The sequence below is a fragment of the Hyperolius riggenbachi genome, chromosome 1, assembly GCF_040937935.1.
Source record: "Hyperolius riggenbachi isolate aHypRig1 chromosome 1, aHypRig1.pri, whole genome shotgun sequence".
Taxonomy (NCBI): Eukaryota; Metazoa; Chordata; class Amphibia; order Anura; family Hyperoliidae; genus Hyperolius; species Hyperolius riggenbachi.
The window spans coordinates 217,706,577-217,729,549 of record NC_090646.1 but is presented as its reverse complement, the minus strand read 5'-3'; the positions used below and the strand labels follow the sequence as shown (position 1 = coordinate 217,729,549).

Here is a 22,973-nt window from a genome sequence, read left to right as displayed (position 1 = left end):
GTTCCTATCTGCTCTACGCCACCGCTGCTCTGTACTTTCTTATTCTCAGATTGGGCACTAGAGCCAGGGCACTGCATGGACCCGGCTGCAACCGCGGTTCCGACGCCAGTGCTCATAGACATGATACTTTGGTTGAAACAGATGCCAAACAAGCAACTAGCTCTGTAATTTGTCCAAATAAATGTTTTCAGCCAAGAATTGGGTTAGCTTAAGGTGTTCTATTTCCATCTACAAAAAAGTGGCCTGTGGCAAGCAGGTGCAATCTGCTGCAGGTGCAGTACCTGAACATGTATTGTTGTGGATTAAGGCCAGTTTACAGTGAATGAGCAGTGTCTGCACATGAGTTGCAGTACAGATGTGATGCTAGTGTAATATAATGGCAGCACGAAATCGCATGTAAAAAATCGGAATCACATGCAGTGTGCACGGGGGCAAGGCATGGGATCTGCACTGACGCAGCACATTCTGTGTACACCGGCCCTTCGGACCCCTGCACACTGCATGCAAATCTGATTCCATTTTTGAATCGTTTTTTACATGCAATTCTGATTTCTGATTTTTAATCGTTACTGCATGCTGTGTTTTTCTGCGTTTTTTCTGTTGATGGCATTCAGGGAAAATCGGAATCGAAAATCAGAATCCCAAATCGCATTTGCAGTGTGCATGTAGCCTAATTGTGTGGTAGCTCATGCACAGGTGGAGGAAAGATGATGTCTTCTTCATGGTGCTTTGCCTTTTTTGGACCTTGTCTGTTTCTGTTCTGAAGAACTGCATTATTGCCTTTCTGCCTGGCTCGGCAAACAAAATTCCGCTGGTAATCCTGGCACATTCTAACTCTGTAGTCAGCGTTGCTAGACTAACTGTTCCAGCTGCAATACTTCCAGTCACATAACCAACCATTTCCCTTTTTTTTTCTATTTTTTATAAAGGATTTTTGGCTAGCTACCTTCCCTCAAAAAGTAAACATTTGGGCACACTACCTGCTAAGCTGTCAGACATGTGGCCTGATGCACGAAGCTGCTATAAATTTGTAGTGCACAGAAAGCACACATCAATTTTACTAGTACTAAAGCCAGGTAGCAGCACAGATAGGGCAAGCATGTGCTGCTCCCTGACTTTAGTACTGGCATTACCTAGGGCAGCGGTGGCAAACCTATGGCACGCGTGCCCGAGGCAGCACGCAGAGCAGTCTCTGGGCATGCGTGCTGTGTCCCATCACCACCGCCGATGATCCGGCCGCATGCCTGGAGGGGTTGGAGCAGGAGGTTGTCAGGGTATGGAGTGCCCTGAATGTTTGCAGCGGGGGGAGGAGGGTGTGACTTTCATGTCACCGTACTCCTCCATATTGCTGCAGCTGCAGAACAAACTGCTTCACATTCACTTTCCCTGGCTCCGGGCTCTATCATACGCTAAAGCTCCCGCTCACACTACTTCCTAATTCAATGTGATCGGCAGTGCAGAGGAGACAGAGTGGACCTGCAGCTCTAGCGTCTGATGGAGCCAGGGAAAGTGAGTGTGAATCGGTTTCTTCCGCAGATACAGCACTGTGGAGGGGCATGGTGACGGGAGGGGGGCCCCCGATAAGAGTTTTCCACACCACAGCAGCCACCAGCAGCCAGTGGAGTCCGCTCACCCACACACCCCTCAGCAGCCTATGTAGCCACCCTCCAACTTGCCTCACAGCAGGCCATGTAGCAGCAGCCCATCACCCACCCCACAGCAACCGGTGCAGCCCACCCACCCCCTTACAGTAGATCATGGAGTTACCTTGAATTATCTTGCCAGTTACTGTCTGTAGAGGGAGGGGAGGGAGTGGGGGTGACTGTAATCTGTCGCCCAATAGGTCATTAGCTGTCTGGAGGAAGAGGGGTGTTAATCTGTTGCCCAGTCTGTCATTAACCATCTGGGAGGGGGGGGGGGGGTCACTTTGGGATAGACGAGTAACTTTTGGGCTGCAGTTTGGGCACTTGGTCCCCAAAAGGTTCGCCATCACTGACCTAGGGTAACATGCCTTATGCTATGGTAACATGCAGTACACTACACGCTACCACGATAAAGTGTGTTGTGCTAATGGGGTATTGGTCGCTGCTCACCTGTCAAATTTACAGCTGCTTCATGCTTCACGCCCAGTATCTAAAAGGGACCCTGAGCAGTGGCAAAAAAAATGGACTTACCTGGGGTAAATCTTCATTTTTACAATAATTATGTATAAATTATTTAATCAGTTTTTGCTCATTGTAAAAGCTTTCCTCTCCCTGATTTACATTCTGACATTTATCACATGGTGACATTTTTACTGCTGGCAGGTGATGTCACTGGAAGTAGCTGCTGTTTGCTTTTTTGGCAGTTGGAAACTGCTGTAAACAGCGATTTCCCACAATGCAACAAGGTTCACAGACAAACTGCTAGGACCACGGTCCTCACAGTTTCCTGTAGGAGGGGTTTCACCACAATATCAGCCATACAGACACCCCTGATGATAAGTTTTTGTGAAAAGAAATAGATTGCTCATGTAAAAAGGGGTATCAGCTACTGATTGGGATGAAGTTCAATTTTTGATCACGGTTTCTCTTTTTAAAGAGGAACTATCGCGAAAATCTTAAAATTTTAAAACGCATACATAGAAGTACGTTTCTTCCTGAGTAAAATGAGCCATAAATTACCTTTCTCCTATGTTGCTGTCACTTACAGTAAGTAGTAGAATTCTGACATTACTGACAGGTTTTGGGCTAGTCTATGTCTCCACAGGGGATTCTCAGCATGGCCTTTATTCTTTATAAAGACATTGCTTGAAAAAGATTTACACAAAGATGCAGAGCAGCCTCCCTGCTCACCCTAAACTTTTTTGGGAGGTGGACGGAGCAACTGCCATTCACTAAGTGCATTTTGAAAATAAAGAAATCCCTGTGAACCCCCATGAGGAGATGGGCTAATCCAAAACCTGTTGGTTCTGTCAAATTTTTACTACCTATTGTGACAACAACATAGGAGAAAAGTAGTTTATGGCTCATTTTACTCTGGAAGAGACGTACTTCTTAATTGTATATGTTTACATATATGTTTACATTTTAAGATTTTTGCAACAGAGGTCCTTTAAGTGGCCTATTTTCAAGTTGGATAAAATGAGCATAATATTTGCATCAGCTTGGAATTAATAGCATCTCATTGATCATCTATAGCAAATCTGCAAGGCTGAGCTAAGGTTTTCTAGACCCTCTTCCTCCCTCCTCATTTGTTTCGTCGACTCACTCTTACTAAAGTATTTGAGTTTTAATAAGTAGTATTAGGCCGGGTTCACATTAGGACGCATCCGCCCGTACACTTGCGTTCCGCTCCGTGCGCGGAGCGGGAACGCAAGCTTCCGACATGTTGGGAACGTCCACTCCGATTAACGTAGCAGAACGTAGCAATGTGAACTTTCCCATCGGGAAAGCATTGCTGCGGCTGCTGCGTTCCGCTCATCGGAGCAGAATGTAGGCTGAAAACAGCCTAATGTGAACCATCCTTGTCCTTCTAGCGAACACTTTGGCCTTATTTTAAAGTATAGACTGGTTAGATCCTCTAGCAGTCTAAGGAACTCTCAGTAGCTTTCTCCACACCCACAGTTCAAAAGCACAGTTCTACACATTACCTTATTTATAGTACAACTTTCACAACCGTATGTTACTACTGGGTAGACTATAGCTCTGACTATCTGATCTTTGTGGATAAAGATTTAAGGTGGCCATACACTGGTCGATTTGCCATCAGATTCGACCAACAGATAGATCCCTCTCTGATCGAATCTGATCAGAGAGGGATCGTATGGCTACCTTTACTGCAAACAGATTGTGAACCGATTTCAGCCTGAAACCGTTCACAATCGGTGGTGGTGGTGGTGCCGCCGCTTCCCCCCATCCCGCATACATTACCTGCTCCGCCGGCACGACTCTCGTGTCTCCGCTCTTCTTCTCCGTCTCCGCTCTGGTCTCCAGGTCCAGCATGCTTTACTTCTTCCTGTCTGGGGGAAGTTTAAACAGTAGAGCGCTCTCTACTGTTTAAACTTCCTGCTGGGACAGGAAGAAGGGAAGCATGCCAGAGACCAGAGCGGAGACGGAGAAGAAGAGCGGAGACCCGGGAGTCGTGCCGGCGGAGCAGGTAATGTATTGCAGCTCTATTGCGTCGGTCGTCGGGCACTCGAGCGCCGCTAGCGATGCGTTCTTTACCCGCGGGCGATCGACTGTTATTTTCCGCACGGCGCGATCGACGGGATCGGACGGAATGGATCGAAATTCGGCGTGTAGCGTGAACGATTGGCAGCAGATTCGATCCCAGTGATCGAATCTGCTGTCGAAACGGGCGCAAATCGGGCCAGTGTATGGCCAGCTTTAGACCCATTTTGGGCTCTTTTCCACTATGAAATGCGATCGAGATTCCGATCGCAATCGCGTTTTAATTTCCACCATGCGATTACGATTGCGATTGAGCTACTATACTCATTATAGTAAAGCTCAATCACATACAAAACGCGGCAGGACAACGATTGCGCTTTGACCAAAATCGCATCGCAATCGGATCGCACTAATGGAAAATGCTGCTGCAGTTTCCATTAGTTTAATGTACCTTGCGATTTGCGATCAGAATCAAATCGCAAATTTCAGGCTAGTGGAAAAAGGCCCTTACTGGCTGCAGAGAGAGGCAATGGTAATATTAAACCTTTTTGTATCTGTCCAGAACTGTGAGTCAGGTTTAAGTTTAGCTTGGGTTCGAAAGAGGTAGACTCTTTATATGGGTATTATTAGGAGCCAGCTCCATTTGTAACAATTAGGGAACCTCTCAAAAGTTAGTGGTTGTTGTATTTTTTTAAAGGACACGTCTGAGCTTTATGAATATTAAAAATCCACTTACCTGGGGCTTCCTCCAGCTCCTGCCAGCGGTCTTGTGCCCTCGCCGCAGCTCCGCTCACCGCTGATGGCCCCGGGGTCCTGTCCGGCGCAGGATGTCCACTGCACCTGCGCGAGTGGCTCTGAGTCTCACTGGCATCATCCGGACTGTACTGCGCAGGCGCAGTACAGTCCGGATGACGTCAGTGCAACTAGTGAGCCGCATGCTGGAGCGCAGGAGAAGTCAACCTGGCGAGGTCGGCATCTCCACCGGAGGGGACCGGGAGCCACCTGAGCTGCAGCGAAGGCACAGGACGGATGCCAGGGGGCTGGCAGAAACCCCAGGAAAGTGGATTTTTTTCTTTTTAATGTGCTCGGACCTTGCCTTTAAAGGGAACCAGAGAGGATGAGATATACATACCTGGGGCTTCCTCCAGCCCCATACGCACGGATCGCTCCCACGCCGCCTGGATCCGGATCGCTCCCACGCCGCCTGGATCCGCCACCACCGGGTCCCGTCATTGCCGCGAGTCGGCAAGTCGGCGGGCGGACGCGGCCAATTCTCCGCATCACAGGGTGCTCTCCCCATACAGATACGCATGTGGCTGCTTACTGCGCAGCCGCATGCGTACATGTATGGAGGGAGCCCCTGTGATGCGGACAATTGGTCGCGTCCGCCGGAAGTGACAGGCGGTACCGGCGGATCCAGGAAGCTGAGGACGGCGGCGTGGGAGCGATTCAGGCTTATGGGGCTGGAAGAAGCCCCAGGTATGTATAAAATCTTTGCCCTTTTTTACCCCTCGTTCCTCTCTGGTTCCCTTTAAGGCGCTCTGGCTGCCTGTTTTCTGAGATTTCTCTGGCCCTGATATATTTATATTTCAAGATAATGGCTAAGTTTGCTAAACTGTTTCAGATGTACAATAAAAGTATAAAAATGACTGACATGCTGAAATGCTGTTTTATGTAATATTATTTGAAAGTGCTAAATAATATTATGTTTTTCCAGTGATCAACAGCTTTCAGGACATGGGCTCCTTTCTACCTCCCCACGCAGCCGCAGTCATTTGAATGGTAAGGTATTATTGATGAGCTTGCTTGTGTGTATGGAGAGCTAATAGATATAACTGAAAGGGTTTTCTTGCTTTACGCATTCTGTACCAGGTAACTTCTTCCATGAAGGGAATCACTTGGGATTGAAATTCTCCTCCACACTTGTACTTAGAGCTCAGCTTTTCCTAATGCAGGTTTTATTGTAGTTCCAAGAGCTTTGGTTTATATAAGGTGCCTGCAGTCCTGTTCCCTGACTGTCACTGTTACTTTTCCAGCAGACAGCAGTGTAATTACAAGACTAGTATGACTGGAGGCAAATATATAGCTTTTATTTTTCAGTTTTTATTACTAAATGACATTTTGTGGCGATTGTTTTCTATTTGACTTGGAACTGTAAAGATTGACTTTTTGTTACTCTGTATTCGGTGTTTATTGTAAAATTCTAGAAGTGAAGTGCCAGATTGGTTGAGTACCTCTTCTTTTAATGCTGTAGTGATTGTGCAGGCCAGAGCATGTACGTCTGCCATATTTAGTTTTGCAAACAGCCTTGGGCCAAGCTTCTCAGTCGAGGCACTGCTTGTTTTAGCCATGCATGGCTCTCTGTGTCAGCAGAAGAGAAAAATAACGCTTCTATTTTTACATGGGCTGGAATCCTGAAGACAAACCCTCCTGGTGTCAGCGGACATTGCTTTCAAGAAGGCATGCCACACGCGTAATCAAACCTGCTTGGTGGATCACTGCTGCCATCTGCTGGGAGTCTCGTGTAATTGCCTATGGGTTTCTCCACAGCATAATACAGTACATACATTTCCTAACTTGTTTTGGTCCTTATTGATATTTTAGTTTATGGTGCAGTAGCCTTAAACAATACATTCGATTTAAATGCTGCTATAAGCACAGCCATTTTATATTCTAATAAATTTGCAGAAATGTCACATCTTTGCCACCATGCCGATACTCTATGACAGAACTTCCTTAAATTGTGTAGTTAGGTTTTTTCAGCTTTACTGCAGTGAAATTTTCTTTACTGACTAGGGAACATAAACACACACAAATTCTGTGTATCCATTAAATTAGACCTGAACTCTGAACTTCCTCACTGCTCTAAAAGATGAGCAACAGCATAATAATCTTTAAAGAAAAACCTTTATTTGTTACAGCTTATACAAATCCTGCAATAGCTATGCAGTGTCTACTTCCTGCTTTCATGTAAACATTCTGTTTACAAATTAGCAACTTTGCTGAGGCAACCAGCAGGCACAGCTGAGAGATCAAATTAAAGTTGTGATTAGTCACATATGAGGGAGACTTTAGACAGGCTAAACTCTCTAAATACATACAGGGTGCATTTTCCTTCTGTCCTGTGCAAGAGTTCGGGTCCACTTTAAACCCAGATAGCAGGTAAACCATGACATTTAGTGTGCAGTGTCAGGAACACATTGCAGTGGCGGGTACAGTCAGTAACTACACAGCGGAAGCATGTAAGGTCCTGCAATAAAGCTTGTTGAAAATTCTCACTGTTACTATAGCTCAGCAAAGCAGAGTATACTGTATATACTTAAATATAAGCCGACCCCCCCCCCCCCCCCAGGAAAATTTGACTGACCCGAGTATAAGCCAGGGGTAGGAAATGCCACACCACCACTCACAGCAGCATAAAATCAGCAGATTGCAATAATGGTAAGACCATAAACATATTCAGAAGCTGTAAATGGGTTAACTATATAAAGGCCAAAACCATGGCAGGTAAACATATGCAACTAATCACAGTGACTGTCACCTGAGAAGGACAAGTAATTGCAGAAAATATCATGTATACATTTTACTGAGCACTTCACAGCGTAAAAACCTCTTCACCTCATGAGCAAGTACAGTATGCCATACTGCATGTAAGTGACATCTGTGTCTCCCAAGTGCCCCCTCCACCATATACTGGTAGTATTATGGTGAGGCTGTTTTATGTGAGCAATTGTGTACTCCAAGTCCCCCCTCCCCCCATGTGTTACATACAGTCATGTCCCCAGAGTGCTCCTGAGTGCACTGCATCTGTGTCCCCCGGTTGCATCCTCCGTAATGTGCTGGTGGAATAATGATATGGCTACAATGTATGTAAGCAGCGCTTGCATCTTCCACTCCCCCCGCCAGAGCAGAGTAATATACGGAGATAAGTGCATATCGTTCACTCACCGGTCCACGGTGATGATAATAATAATGATGCAGCTAAAACCTATGCGAGTTTCTTCCCCCTTGTCAGAGCAGAGCGATATGTGTTTGTGCCGGATGAAGAGTAGTTCACTGATACATGCCGTCTGTTGGGAGTCTCATCTGTATGATGTCCTGCGCTGTCGCGCATAATTAAAGGCAGCATAGAGATGAGATTCTGACAGGTGGCGTGAACCGGTGAGGGAGAACGCTGTGCACTGCTCTTCATACAGAACCAACACACATCGCTCTGCTCGCATCACCGTGGACAAGTGAGTGAATGCTGTCATTGTTGTGCACTACTTCTTATTGCCAAAGCCAACACATCTTGCTCCGTGTGTGTGTGTGTGTGTGTGTGTGTGCGCGCGCTCGAGGGGGAGTGGACGTTGCAGGCTGCGCTCAAATACATTGTAGTCGCGCTGGGGAACACCGATGCCCTGCACTCGGGGGCACTTAGGGGGACACTTATTTCATGCCATGCATGGGGGGGGGGCACTCAGCAGACACAGGTGTCACACACTCAAGGGGTAGTGACTCGGGTATAAGCCGAGACCCCCACTTTTGGACCACTTTTATGGTCCTAAAATCTTGGCTTATATTTGAGTATATACGGTAGTTTAGCCAGATTACATGGAACATTGAGCCTAAGAACTGTGGCTGGGAATGCAGAGCAGCATGTTCATCTTTATCACCAAGTTCCCCAGCATCTACAACAAACTCCAGATGGCATCCTCTTTACATCACAGCCTTACTACTACATGGTACACTAATGTCAAAAGGCTGAGCACACACACGTATTTCATTTAGCGCTCCATAAATCGGCTAACCATTTCTAATATAGAAATAAATGCACAAAGGTTCTGTGCTCTATTTCGGAGTGTTTGGCATAGATTATTTCTTAATTTATGGAACAGAAATCTGGTGAAGCAGCTTAGATTTTCAGAAAACTGCCATAAAAATAAGCAGAATTATTAGTTTCTCCTTACCCATCCCTAGACAGTAGATACTGTGATGAACTCCTTATTGGAGAGATGCATAGTGAATACCTTCAGATGCTTTAAAGAGACACTGAAGCGAAAAAAAATATGATATAATGAATTGGTTGTGTACTATGAATAATTTCTAGAAAATTAGCAGCAAAGAAAATATTCCCATATTTTTATTTTCAGGTATATAGTGTTTTTTCTAACATTGCATCATTCTATAATGTGCAGATTACACAACACTCAGCATTCAAAATGAGTTTTTCAGAGCAGTCTGTGAAGTAATGAACTCTCCTCTAGCAGAGGAAAAGTAACCAGTTCAATTACAGTTGAGATAATAAAAGTCAGATAACAGCCCTCTCCAGGACTAAGTTAGTCGGAGAGCTTAATAGCTTTTTTGCATAGAGATAACAACTGGAGTTTCTTAACTCTTCCTGTACTGGAAACAATTAGACTGATGTATCTGATCTTAATGTTTTATTTCTTACCTGTACTACACATACAAATCATAATATCATCATTTTTTTCCGCTTCAGTGTCTCTTTAACACTGCCCTAACCTGTATCCATCATTGGTTACATTTTTCTGCAGTTCTGGTTCTTGATGACCCGGTCGCTGGGCCGAGAGTTAGAAGTAATCATTCCTTGTGCATCCTTTCCAGTGCCCTCCCTTAGCAGCTATAGTTGCTTACCTGTGGTATATTTCCTCCTGTGTTACATGGAATGAGGGTCTTTGCCATTCCTATACGTTTTGCTTTTGATGCGATTCAAGTCACAAGCTTTGCTCCAAAACGAGCCCAGATCATAAGACTTCCACTTCCATGTTTGACTTTAGAACTTTATGCTTGTATTTGTTGATTTATAGAACTTGCTTCCATTCATCCTCTGTTCATTCTTTGGTATCTTGTCTCTCTGTAGTATATTTTTTTAGGCTTCACTTATTGGCAAAGTGTTGCAGAAGATAGTTGGGAGGTAAGAGCCGCACCAATGGAAAGATGAGTTGGATGAGTAATAATATGAAAACAAAAGCACTTACCTGATAGTAGTTAACCACTAAAACTAATAAATTCAGTTTACTTTATTAGCACTGAAAACAATGCGTTTCATGGGTTGCTGCCGCTTCATCAGGTTAAAACAGTGTCTCTAAAACAAAGTTAGCAATCTGTAGGAGCACCTGATGTTTAGTCACATATCAAAAATTACTTTATTGTAGAAAAAACACAGCAATCATAGACTGAATCAAAGGACTTCTAATAAAGCCACACCCTGATGAAGCCCATTGGGCAAAACATGTAGGTGGGAGGAGCTACAGGAGGCCGGCCTCGCCCACGCCGCTCTGAGAGCGTTCTCTGCCGCTCCCTGCCGCCACCGGCGCTGCTGCTGTGTGGATGCGCTGATCCAGCGCTAGTGGCGTTCATCACAAGCATTGATGAAATGATCAAGCCTGCATGCATATGGTCTGGATACCCGGCACAGACCTACTGGGACACGTAAGAGATAGGGGTCTTTCCCCTTCGGCCAGCATAGAGTGCATCATGCATTGCTCAAATTGGCTGGTGGAACTAATGCTATTGCTATAACCGCTTGCTAACCCGCTTTTTACAACTTGCGCTGATGAGAGATGCCAGCTGAATATTAGAACGCTGCTGTGCTGCATATCATTGGCTATTGCTGTTGTTCCAATTGGTGGATCTGTGGAATCTGTGAACCCACATATGCAATGGATTGTTTTTTTCTCTCTTATGAAGTTTGCACGGAAATAAGCCTTAAAGCTGGCCAGCTATTCATCTGCCTTGTGTCAGTACAGATTGGGTTTAGCTTTGGACTGTTTTGCTGACATTGGTCCTTTACCCAGAGCTCTGTGGTTGTTTACAAATGCATGCAATTGCTTTCTCATCGGATGAATGTCATGGATGGATGTAATGCGTGCGTGGGACGCAGGGGCTGTCAGGTCAATCCTTAAGTTCTAAGTGTTTTTAATATTTTTATTAGAAGTCCTTTGATTCAGTCTGTGATTGCTGTGTTTTTTCTACAATAAAGTCATTTTTGATATGTGACTAAGCGAGGCCTCGATTTAACTTCATTTTGGTGGAGGATTTTTGTAGATTTAGTAATCTGAGTTTAAGGCCCGCAAACATCAGACACACCTGTGCATGTAATATGGCTTTATGCATGTCACAGGAAGACAGTCAGATGAAATTTCACTTGAAGACCGTTGTTAAAATATCAATATGAGGAGCACCTGATGTTTACAGGTGCTCCTAAAGTGGCTTACAACCAGGGCTGTGGAGTCGGTACAAAAATCTTCTGACTCCGACTCCTCAGTTTATGAAACCACTGACTCCGGGGACCCAAAATTACTCCAACCCCGACTCCACATCCCTGCTTACTACTATCAGGTAAGCTCATTTGTTTTCATATTATTTCTCACCTAAGTCATCTTTCCTTTGAGGCGCCTCTTACCTCCCAACTATATCATCGTTAAAGGACAACTGAAGTGAGAAGAGCATGGAGGCTGCCATGTATATTTCCTTTTAAGCAATTCCAGTTGCCTGGCAGCCCTGCTAGTCTATTTGGCTGCAGTATTCTCTGAATAACACAAAGAAGCATGCAGATAATCTTGTCAGATATGACAATGAAGCTTGTGCAGGGTCTACGGCTAGAAGTATTAGACTCCACCATAAGAAAGAGACTGGGCAAAAACGGCCTGCATGGCAGATATCCAAGGCGCAAACCACTTTTAAGCAAAAAGAACATTAAGGCTCGTCTCAACTTTGCTAAAAAACATCTCAATGATTGCCAAGACTTTTGGGAAAATACCTTGTGGACCGACGAGACAAAAGTTGAACTTTTTGGCAGGTGCGTGTCCCGTTACATCTGGCGTAGAAGTAACGCAGCATTTCAGCAAAAGAACATCATACCAACAGTAAAATATGGTGGTGGTAATGTGATGGTCTGGGGTTGTTTTGCTGCTTCAGGACCTGGAAGGCTTGCTGTGATAGATGGAACCATGAATTGTACTGTCTACCAAAAAATCCTGAAGGAGAATGTCCGGCCATCTGTTCGTCAACTCAAGCTGAAGTGATCTTGGGTGCTGCAGCAGGACAATGACCCAAAACACACCAGCAAATCCACCTCTGAATGGCTGAAGAAAAACAAAATGAAGACTTTGGAGTGGCCTAGTCAAAGTCCTGACCTGAATCCTATTGAGATGTTGTGGCATGGCCTTAAAAAGGCGGTTCTTGCTAGAAAACACTCAAATACAGCTGAATTACAACAATTCTACAAAGATGAGTGGGCCAAAATTCCCCCAGAGCGCTGTAAAAGACTTGCTGCAAGTTATCGCAAACGCTTTATTGGAGTTATTGCTGCTAAGGGTGGCCCAACCAGTTATTAGGTTTAGGGGGCAATTTCTTTTTCACACAGGGCCATGTATGTTTTGAGGTTTTTTTTCTCACTAAATAATAAAAACCATCATTTAAAACTGCATTTTGTGTTCAATGATGTTATCTTTGACTAATAGTTAATGGTTTTTAATGAGCAGAAACATTTAAGTGTGACAAACATGCAAAAGAATAAGAAATCAGGAAGGGGGCAAATAGTTTTTCACACCACTGTATATAGCACTGCTTGGCAAGATTGATAATTACTGTATTACACTACTGTGCTGCCCATTTATTGTAAAAGCATAACAAAATCATTTGCTTACATTTGAGAGGCAAGATGTTTCTAAGCTTTTTACCATGTATATCCTGTGATGTGTAGATGGCTAACGTGTAATATTATCTTGTTTGCCTTTCTATTAAAGGTTTTGGCAAAGAGTATAGTAGTATGGAACGCAGTAGATATGAAGGCAGGCTGTCTCCAGGTCCGCGGGAACCTTCACTTAGCCCGTCTGGTCAAAGGTATTTTACAAAAAGTGTGGCAAATATGTATAAAAAGAATACAAATACTGCATGGAATGTTTAATATGTATGCATGGAAATTAATCCGAGGTGACATGGTGAGAGTAAAGTGTATGTACAGTGCAAAACATTAATAACCAGGCTGTTTTATTTTGTGGCCTGAAGGGGTTACATTTTAAGCATGGAAGTTTTTTGGGAATATAGTAAACATCACTGATCAATAAATTACAGCCATAAAAGTTTTTTCCTTGCAGAATACAACTTATGAGAGCAGAGGGAGATAAATGAAAATGCATGAACTATTGACCTGCTGAAAAAACCCTCACTCGACCCATCCCTACCCTCAAACTACCGCCCAATCTCCCTCCTTCCCTATGCTTCTAAACTCCTCGAACGCCTAGTCCACCAGCGCATTACCCAATACATCAACACCAATGCCCTACTTGACCCCCTACAGTCTGGATTCCGACCTGCGCACTCAACTGAAACAGCCCTCGCCAAGGTGGTCAACGACCTTACCCTTGCCAAGGCCAAAGGCAGTTATTCCATCCTGCTCCTCCTTGACCTCTCTGCAGCATTTGACACTGTTGACCACTCCCTCCTCCTCCAATCACTACAGTCCATGGGCATCCATGGGCTTGCCTTGGCCTGGATCTCCTCCTACCTATCCAATCGCTCCTTCACCACTTCCTTCAATGGCTCCTCCTCAACTCCTGCCCCCCTTTCAGTTGGGGTCCCCCAGGGCTCTGTTCTAGGCCCCCTTCTTTTCTCCATATACACTTCCTCAATTGGCAAGCTTATCTCCTCCCTGGGCTTCAATTACCACCTTTATGCAGATGACACTCAGATTTACCTCCATACCCCCGATCTCTCAGCCACCACCATAAACAAGGTCTCCTCGTGTCTCTCAGCAATTTCCTCCTGGATGTCAGCTAGGTTCCTAAAGCTTAACCTAGACAAAACTGAGCTCCTGATCCTTCCACCCCATGCTGCTGCACCCATCCCAGGTTTCCACCTCACAATCGACAACACAACCATTCTCCCTACCTCCCAGGCCCGCTGCCTGGGTGTCACCTTGGACTCTGACCTCTCCTTCATCCCACACATCCAAAACATCACAAGAGCCTGCAATTTCCACCTCCGTAATATCTCCAAGATCCGCCCATTCTTAACCCCGGACACGACCAAACTGCTCATCCATGCCCTCATCATCTCCCGCCTTGATTACTGTAACTCACTCCTTTCTGGCCTCCCCCTGAAACGCACTGCCCCCCTTCAATCAGTAATGAACGCGGCTGCAAGACTCATCCATTCTTCAGACCGCTCTGCATCCACATCTCCCCTTTGTGAATCCCTGCACTGGCTCCCTATCCGTCTCAGGATAAGTTTCAAGATTCTATGCCTGGCGTATAAATCTGTGCACAAAACATGCCCTACCTACATCTCGCATCTTGTTCACAAGTATACACCAGGTCGCCCCCTCCGTTCCTCCAACGACCTTCGCCTCACCACCCCGCGCATTTCACACTCCCATGCCCGCCTGCAGGATTTCTCAAGAGCTGCCCCCACCCTCTGGAATGCCCTTCCACCACCCATCAGACTTGCTCCCTCTTTCAACACATTCAAGCAAGCCCTCAAAACCCACCTCTTTATGATGGCCTACCCACCTCCTACCACACAGTAACTCTCTAAGGAATATTTAACAGCCCCCCCTAGTGTTTCCACCCCTTCCTTTAGATTGTAAGCCTCTGGCAGGGTCCTCCACTCCCTGGTGTAATCTACAGGATCATGTGCTCCTGTCCTATGACAGCCTGTACTTGTATTACTGGGCCTACCTAACCAGCCCATATTGCATGATCATGTATTTTGTACAATTTGTATGTATAACTTTGTTCTATGTGTATAACCCTATGTATGTCATCCTTGTATCATTGTATATATTTATTGTCCAGCGATGCGTAATATGTTGGCGCTTTATAAATACAATAAATAATAATAATAATAATAAAACATTGTTTGGGGCGAGAACTCCCACAATGTGCATGTTATTTAAAATGTTTCCAGCCTCTCTCTCAGAACACAACACTGCATGGGAGATCTGGGATTCTGAATCTATGGGGTTGGGTGGGCAAATGGCTGCAGCGACTCGCATCACAATTAAGGTGGCCATACATCAGGCGAGTTGGCGGCTGATCAACCATTTGATTCTTATAATCGAATCGGATGAAAATCTGTGCCACTCAGTACATGCATGACCGCCAATGCAACCAATTTCTACTCCCACAATTGGTCTCAGTCGATCGTGCATGCTGCAAGATGTTGGGCTGGCTTGCTTAATCGGCTTTGCGGCGGGAATTTCTCGGCAAACGCAGAACCCCCCCCCCCCCCCCCCCCGCGCTATCCTCCCAATGATGAATGTCCCCCTGGTGCCCAGGCGCACTGTATACACCACCTTTCTGCTGCCTCCGCTTGTTCACACAGGCTCTGGTTGTATTCCGCTGTGCATAAACATGCTCCTCACGTGGTTTCCTAGCAAGGGGCGTGCATATGACGTCAGACATAATACACACGCCCACGTTACTCGGCAACCACGTGGCGCGTGTGTATGATGAGCAGAGTGTGGCCGTGGGTGACGAAAAGGCAATGTATACATTGCATCGGGGGGGGAGGGGGGGTGCATTATCAATAGAAAGGACAGCGTCGGGACGGCAATGCGGTTGTATGTGGCATCACAGGGCCGATTCCCAAGAGATGTCATGCTAAATTGTTTGAGATTCGGCCTGTGGTGTATGGGGCAGCTGACATCTCTCTTATTAGTTACGATGAAGATTTGTCTCTTGGTCGAATCTGCCCATACATCGCTACTTGCATGGCTACCTTTAGGGAGCTTTTTTCCTTGTGTTTACTAGTCTCCTGGGAAGGGGTGGGTGGCAGCTGCTGTGGGATTAACCACTTCCACACCATGAAATTGTGTGCTGATCTGTGCTGCGTGGGCTCTCCAGCCCACAGCACAGATCAGCTAGCAGCCAGGGCGATCAGACTTCCCCCCCCCCCCCCCTTTTTTCCCCACTAGGGGGATGTCCTGCTGGGGGGGTTTGATCGCCGCCGGCTGCTTGCGCTTGCGGGGGGTGGCTCTTCAAAGCCCCCCTCCGCAGCGCTTCCTGGCCTCCTTCCCCTTCCCTCCCTTTCCCTCCCCCTGTGAGCGGCACAGGACGGATTTCCGTCCTGCGCCTGATGGGATAGGCTTTAGCCTAATAGATGCCGGCGATCCCCGGCCAATCAGAGGCCGGGGATCGCCGATCTCCTCTACGGCGCTGCTGCGCAGCAGCGCCGTATACATGTAAACACCGGGGAAGATCTTCCCCGTGTGTTTACATTTACCCTGCGAGCCGCCGATCGGCTCGCAGGGTGTTCACAGAGACATCCTCCGTGAACTGACATGAGCGGCCGTTTCCATGGTATACACTTCAGGATTCTGGGGCGTGTATATACGCACCGAGAATCCGGAAGTGGTTAAAGTAGGACTATCAACACTGTTTTTGGAGATATCCAATTAACAGTGAGTGGAAAGCGTTTAATAAAGTGGGGGTAGGACAGTTTTGGGTTTTTTTGCCTGACAAATGTTGTGCCATTAACATACTGATGATGTCGGCTCTGGGAGTTAGAGACTCTGTAACAAAATTTTCGGTCTTATTTCTTCTATGCTATAAGTTCCTACACCTGTCCTAATGTGGTCTGGCTTGCTGCAGCCTTTTCTAGTTACACTGTCTCTGTAATAAATCTAATCTTCTTTCCTTTGTCAAGCCTTGTTGAGGCAGAGAGGAATGCACTGCTCTGCTGTGATAGGGAGAAGTTATACACACCTCCTCCACGCCCCCTGCAGGCTCTGTGTGTGGTGTGTGTATGAGTCAGAAAAGGTCTCTGCTCACAGCCAGCGTCTGCAGGCTCAGGAGCTGTGACCTTGTGAATAGCTGCGAGTTCAGAAAGATCAGGTCAGAGCTCAGACAAGCAGCTAAGACAACAAGTGGTGTAACATTCCAGCAAATCAAATCATGTTTGAGAGGAGCCTCTGCAAACAGGCACCTGCTCTGATGATGTATTTCCTGTTTGGCGCCCATATTCATAGTTTACAAAAACAATGAATAAAACAGTGATTTTATCACTAAGAAAGCAGCGGGGAGCAGCAAAAATGTCAGAGGGGGCTAGGAGAAGACAACAAACAGGCTGGTATGTTTGTTTATGTAAGATTTTCACAGTACAGATTCTCTTTAAGGTTCCCATACATTACTCGAGTTGGAAGCCAATCGATTATCTGATGATTATCGAACTGGATAAAAATCGGTGCTGACACGCGCATGCCTGAGCGACAAAAAGGAAAAAACATGGTTTAATACCAATGGGGTTTCTGGAAAATGTTGGGTATTTTTTTATCCTTTAATAAAAATTATGGTTGGGCCGGGGGTTAAAGTCTGGCACTCTGTATATAGCTTACTGCCTTATTTGAAATCTAATAACTGTTTTCATTTTCTACTTTGCTTAAGGAAACATTCTGGGGACTTGAAAAGAGAATCTCGTTCACCAAAACTTTCTTCTCGCAGTAAAAAAGATTACAACATGAATGAAATGTTGGTGAATAAACAGGAAGATTCCCAAGAATGTTCCCATCGTTTGACTTCCTGGTCTTCAGAAAATAGCTGCTTGCACCATGACCGTTCACCCTTGGCCCAGCGTAAGGACCTAACTACTACTCTGCTTCTCCCTCCACCCGTCAGTTCTTCACAGCCCATCCCACAGAGCAGTAGAGTGCAATACATGAACGCTCCATTTTTTGCATCTGAAGAAAATTTGTCATACCACAGAGATGACAACTGCTGTACAGATAACCGGGACTTCAACAGTTTACCACCACCTCTGCCCCCGAAGAAGTACAACCGAAGTGCTGCGCCAAGAACTGAGCAACATTTTGTCCCTGCAGCTCATTCAGAAACATTACCACATGTTCGTTCAGTCAGTGCTGAGAGACTCTCATTCAAAGATTTTGGGCGACCCAATTCTGATGTAGACTACTACCCAAAGAAAGAAACATTTCACAGTAGTGACCTAAACTTGAACAGCCCAAATTTGGCTGGTTGCTCAATGCATGATTGCCGGTCGAAGATGGTTCAGCAGCCCTTGGGTTTAGATCCAGCTTCCCATGTAAATGATGCTATTGCGCCCACAACCTACTTTTCTGTGGATAACTGTATGACTGACACGTACAGGCTAAAATACCACCAGAAGCCGAAGGTGTATATGACTGAAAGCACTGCATTTCACAGGAATCCTGGTCACTTACCGCTTACAGAACCCATCATGGATCCACCTTATCACAGAAACCTGGAAAATCCCCATACAATTGCACGATCAAAAATGGCATATGGAAGTGTACCTTTGTAATAGACTAGCCTGCCTCATGTTTATGACTTTACAGCACTCCATGTGAGGTTTCACAACTATATGGCTTTCCTGGATGTTATCCGGGACAGAGTCAGTGTATCTAATGAGCCTTGAATCTACCTTAACAGACATTTAAAGTTGGGAATGGAAATAATTGAACCATGTGAACAGACCATTCAGTTGGAAACAAATCATCCTGCGTCTGTCATGACACAGAACAACAGATGTTGGTATTTTTTGCACATTGTCTAGGTACAATGGTGTCTTGTACTTAACACTAGTTTTGGAAATATAGTATATCTGTATACGTTTTGTAGGAAGTCAAAGTTCTAAGAGAGGTCATATTTTTTTCCCTTTTTACCTTCCGGTTAATATGTATCAAGGAGGGCAACTTAATTTCTCCCAAGTGGAGATCAGATTTGATAGAAGGCACTGAGCTCATGGAAACTGCACAAATCTAGTGTACTAGGCTCCCTTTAACCAGGCGTTTCAGAGTTCTTGATCTAAACAAACGAAATCCAGGTATAGAAGCAGCTCCGTTTTAATTTTTTAATAAAGACTTTTTATATTTTTACTTGATCTTGAAAATTCTATTAAAAGCACACTTTGATGTCTTATGACAGTAAATCTTAACAGTAGATGGTCAGTTATACATTAAAGCAAGGGAATATAAAATACAAAGTACAGATTTGTAAACAAAGATTTTAAAGAGAACCTGTTGTTGCTTCATAAAAACTGCCTATAATGAGTCTTTATATTCTGTGAGATGGTTGAATGCAGTGCAGGCAGAGATGGCATCATCTGCATTCTGGCTTCCTATTCATGTAGACACAACAGGTACCCTTTAAAGTAATATTAATGCCGATACCCATTTTTCATTAAAAAAATAAATAAAATGTCTTAAAATAATGTTAATGCACTAATTCCTAACTAAAAATCCTGTATAAATTCCCCCCCGAGGCAATTCTTCTTATACCTTATGACGATTGACAGATACTTGATGGAGTCTTTGAATAATAGTCCATTTGTACCCTGAAAAGGGCTTGATCTCTAATGGTGGTAGACGGTACACTTACCACTTTCTGCAGCATACCGAGATCTCCAGCACAGTGTTGGCCATTGCCTCTCAGATCAAATTCATTAGCCAGACTGATTCTGACCCACCAGCTGATATGGCAGGCCTATCCTTTCTTATCTTTAGTTTTTTACTTTTGAGTCTCTTATAGTAAATTTTGTAAGCATTATTTGCTATTCGGTAGCCCTGCTTCATATACTTATTATATAAGGCAGCTGCAAACAACGTACATAGCAGTGTAGTATTGAACATATTTTAAAATTGGTGGGCAAAAAGACGTTTGGCTTTTGATAACTCAGGGTACGTGGGGGGCACTTGGGCAGTAATCATTGGTTTTGTATATCTACATTAACAACATTCATATAAAAGTTATACAGAAAAATATGGAATTAAGTCATCCGGAAGTTTCAACTAACTGGCATAAATGAGGGGGATGACTGGGGTGGAACTTTTGCAGTTTGCATAGCAGTAACTTACCAATCCTGTGGGCACCGTCTTCTATGCAACCTGCTGCTCCCAACGGCTTTCTGGCATCCATGCACGTCTCCCGGAGGCTTCACCTGACCCCATGTGCGTCAGGTGACACACTGGGGCACTTAGACAGAGGACGCAGGAAAGCCTCTGAGAGCTGCAGGATGCATAGAAGACCGTGCCTAGAAGATTGGTAAGTGTTTTTTTTTTTGTTTTGTTGTTGTTTTGTTTTTTTCTGCTGCTTCAGCGAGGGGGCAGGTTAGTGCAACAGGTAAGCACATGTACTACCAGGAATTTTGTTTTATCAATATTTTTTCCATTGCCTCCATTAAGGCAACCTCCTAAAGACTTCCCAAAAAAATGGCACCAGGTGTGGCGTTTTTTGATTGTATGACATTACTCCCAGCATTCATTATCCAAAATGGGCCTCGGTGAGCCATAGGGATTTCCCTTATACTTCTGACTTTTAGATCTTATGACTCAGCCACCGCCCGTGTCATACACACAGGCCTATGGGGCGTGGTTTTCTAAGGCATCTTCAGTGGGGATAACCTAAGTAATCCAGCAAAACTGAATTTGGTAAATTAAAAATTGTGTATTTGTTTTGGATTGGCCATCTTCACTGAAGGGTTTGTGAATAACTGACTGGTTGTAGTTGCATGCAGCATCTACTTTTTTTACTCCAGGATAGGATGTGTTTATTCAAACACAATGCTCGGAGCGAGTACCTGCAGGACACTCGCACTACACCCACTTTACTATCCTTTCAGCAGCAATATGAGGGTATACAGGAAACGGTTGCAGTCTTCGACCAAATATTGTTATGCAGTTTTTAAAACTTCCGGGCTTGCTGGATCACTTGTGATGTTCCACTAGAGATGCTTGAAGGTATTCTGAGATGTCCTGGTGAATTAAGCCTTGTGCTGGATTGGGGGTTGCATTAGTAGTCAGATGATGGTGGGACCGGCTCTTCTGCAATTTGTGGATTTGACAGAGCGTAATTTCAGATAATTGGTGCAAGGACTAGTTGTTTTTACACAGCGTCGGCTTTTGAGACCACTTACAGGAGACTTTACAGTATATTTATAATCCTCTTAAAATACCTCTTATAGAAGGTGCCAGCATAGGAAACCTCTTATGTGTAATAGAAGATGCTGATTCTGAAAGTCAGCAGACAGCAGTGTGAGCTGATCTGTGTTTGCATGCAGTGACTGCTGATGTAGTAATGGTAATGTAAACAGTGGCAGTTATCATCTTGTTGTATCTGAATATATGCTGCACCACCCTTAAGCTCCTATGCACATATATGAAAACCATTTCCTAGAACAATTCATCAACATCAAAATTAAAGTCCAAAATGGGTATATGGATCAGAATTCACTGTGGTGGTTCCCTTTTAAAAGATCAAAAACTAAAGGTCCACTGCACTCCTAAGCCCAATCTACACGATACGACTCTATTTACGATTCGATTACGATTCTATTTACGATTCGATTAAATCCAACATGTCCGATCTTGATTCGATTCAATTCGATTTGCCATTGCAAAACAATGGCAAATTGAATTGAATCAGGATCGGACATATTGGATTTAATCGAATCGTAAATAGAATCGTATCGTGTAGATTGGGCTTTAGATGTGGCTTCACTATCGCCTACAAAATAATGCTATGCATAGTGTAATACTGTAAATATTACAATGCACTCAATCCAATGTGCAAGTGAAAAATCACATCTATTTTCATATAGATACCTCACCACTACATATGGTTTCCCACAAAGTGAATTTTGATAGTCCTAAGGGCCCTTTCACACCAGAGGACTTTATTGCGTTTTAACGCCACAGCCGAAGTTGGCGTTTTCTAAGGTAAAATGAAAGTCCATAGACTTTCATTTTACCTTTCACATCTAACTCGGCGTTTTGGAGCGTTGTTTCAACGCTCCCAGGAGCTTTTTCAGGGCTGTTTACAGCCGAAGTTGGCTGTTGGCGTTTCAATGATAGTCAATGGAAAATGCCAACTTCAGCGTTTTCAAAGCGTTGTCAAAGCGTTTTACAGCTGACTTGTTCACTTATTTTTATAGAAAAAAAAAGATGTTTTCATATGAGCTGTAAAACGCTTTCAAAATGCTTTGAAAACGCTATGTATTGGCGTTAAGCAAAAGGCTGACTTTCAGCCTTTTCTACCGCAGCCTCTAGTGTGAAAGAGCCCTAAGGGCCCTTTCACACCAGAGGCTAGTTTTGGCGTTTTACAGCCAAGACCATAGTTGGCGTTCTCCAAGGTTAAATACAAGTCCATAGACTTTCATTTTACCTTTCACACCTAAAGCAGCTTTTTTGGGCGTTGCGTTTTGAAGCTCCCTGGAGCTTTTTCAGGGCTGTTTACAGCCGAAGTTGGCTGTTGGCGTTTCAATGATAGTCAATGGAAAACGCCAACTTCAGCGTTTTCAAAGCGTTTTACAGCTGACTTGTTCACTTATTTTTATAGAAAAAAAAGACGTTTTCATATGAGCTGTAGAACGCTTTGAAAACGCTATACATTGGCATTAAGCAAAAGGTTGAGTTTCAGCCTTTTCTACCGCAGCCTCTAGTGTGAAAGAGCCCTAAGGAAACGTGCAAACCCTGGCATATTTGCATAAAAATGGGGTTTACCAACTTAGTGTTTTTTTATGCTTGCTGCAACTATGCAATTAGAAGATCAGACAAAGAAAACATGTTGCTTACATATGAATGGAGCCATTGCCAGAGTATTTCTTTAGCTTTCCCGGGGCAAGCTGAAACGTAAATCCTGCTGGAAGATTAAGGCCCCGTTCACACTGCACGCGTTTCCAGCCGCATTTTGGAAACGCGTGCAGGTGGCCGACACGCGCGACATCAGACAGTGCATAGACTGCACTGTCTGATGTTCACACTGCATGCGTTCCGGACCTGTGCGGTCCGGGAACGCATGCTGCACGCATTTTTTGCCAAAACGCGTGGCTGTCCCATTCACT

General features: G+C 44.7%; 1 protein-coding gene across 1 annotated transcript in view; it reads left to right on the top strand.

The window, feature by feature from the left end:
* The window catches only part of USP53 (ubiquitin specific peptidase 53), an 83,016-nt gene extending 61,079 nt beyond the window's left edge, over positions 1-21,937 (top strand). The window contains exons 13-15 of the mRNA XM_068280505.1: positions 5,869-5,933; positions 12,905-13,001; positions 17,543-21,937. Of these exons, the coding sequence (XP_068136606.1) occupies positions 5,869-5,933; positions 12,905-13,001; positions 17,543-18,437 (1,057 nt within the window). The 3' untranslated portion in view covers positions 18,438-21,937. The remainder of the gene's footprint in view (positions 1-5,868; positions 5,934-12,904; positions 13,002-17,542) is intronic.
* Positions 21,938-22,973: the final 1,036 nt, after the last annotated feature.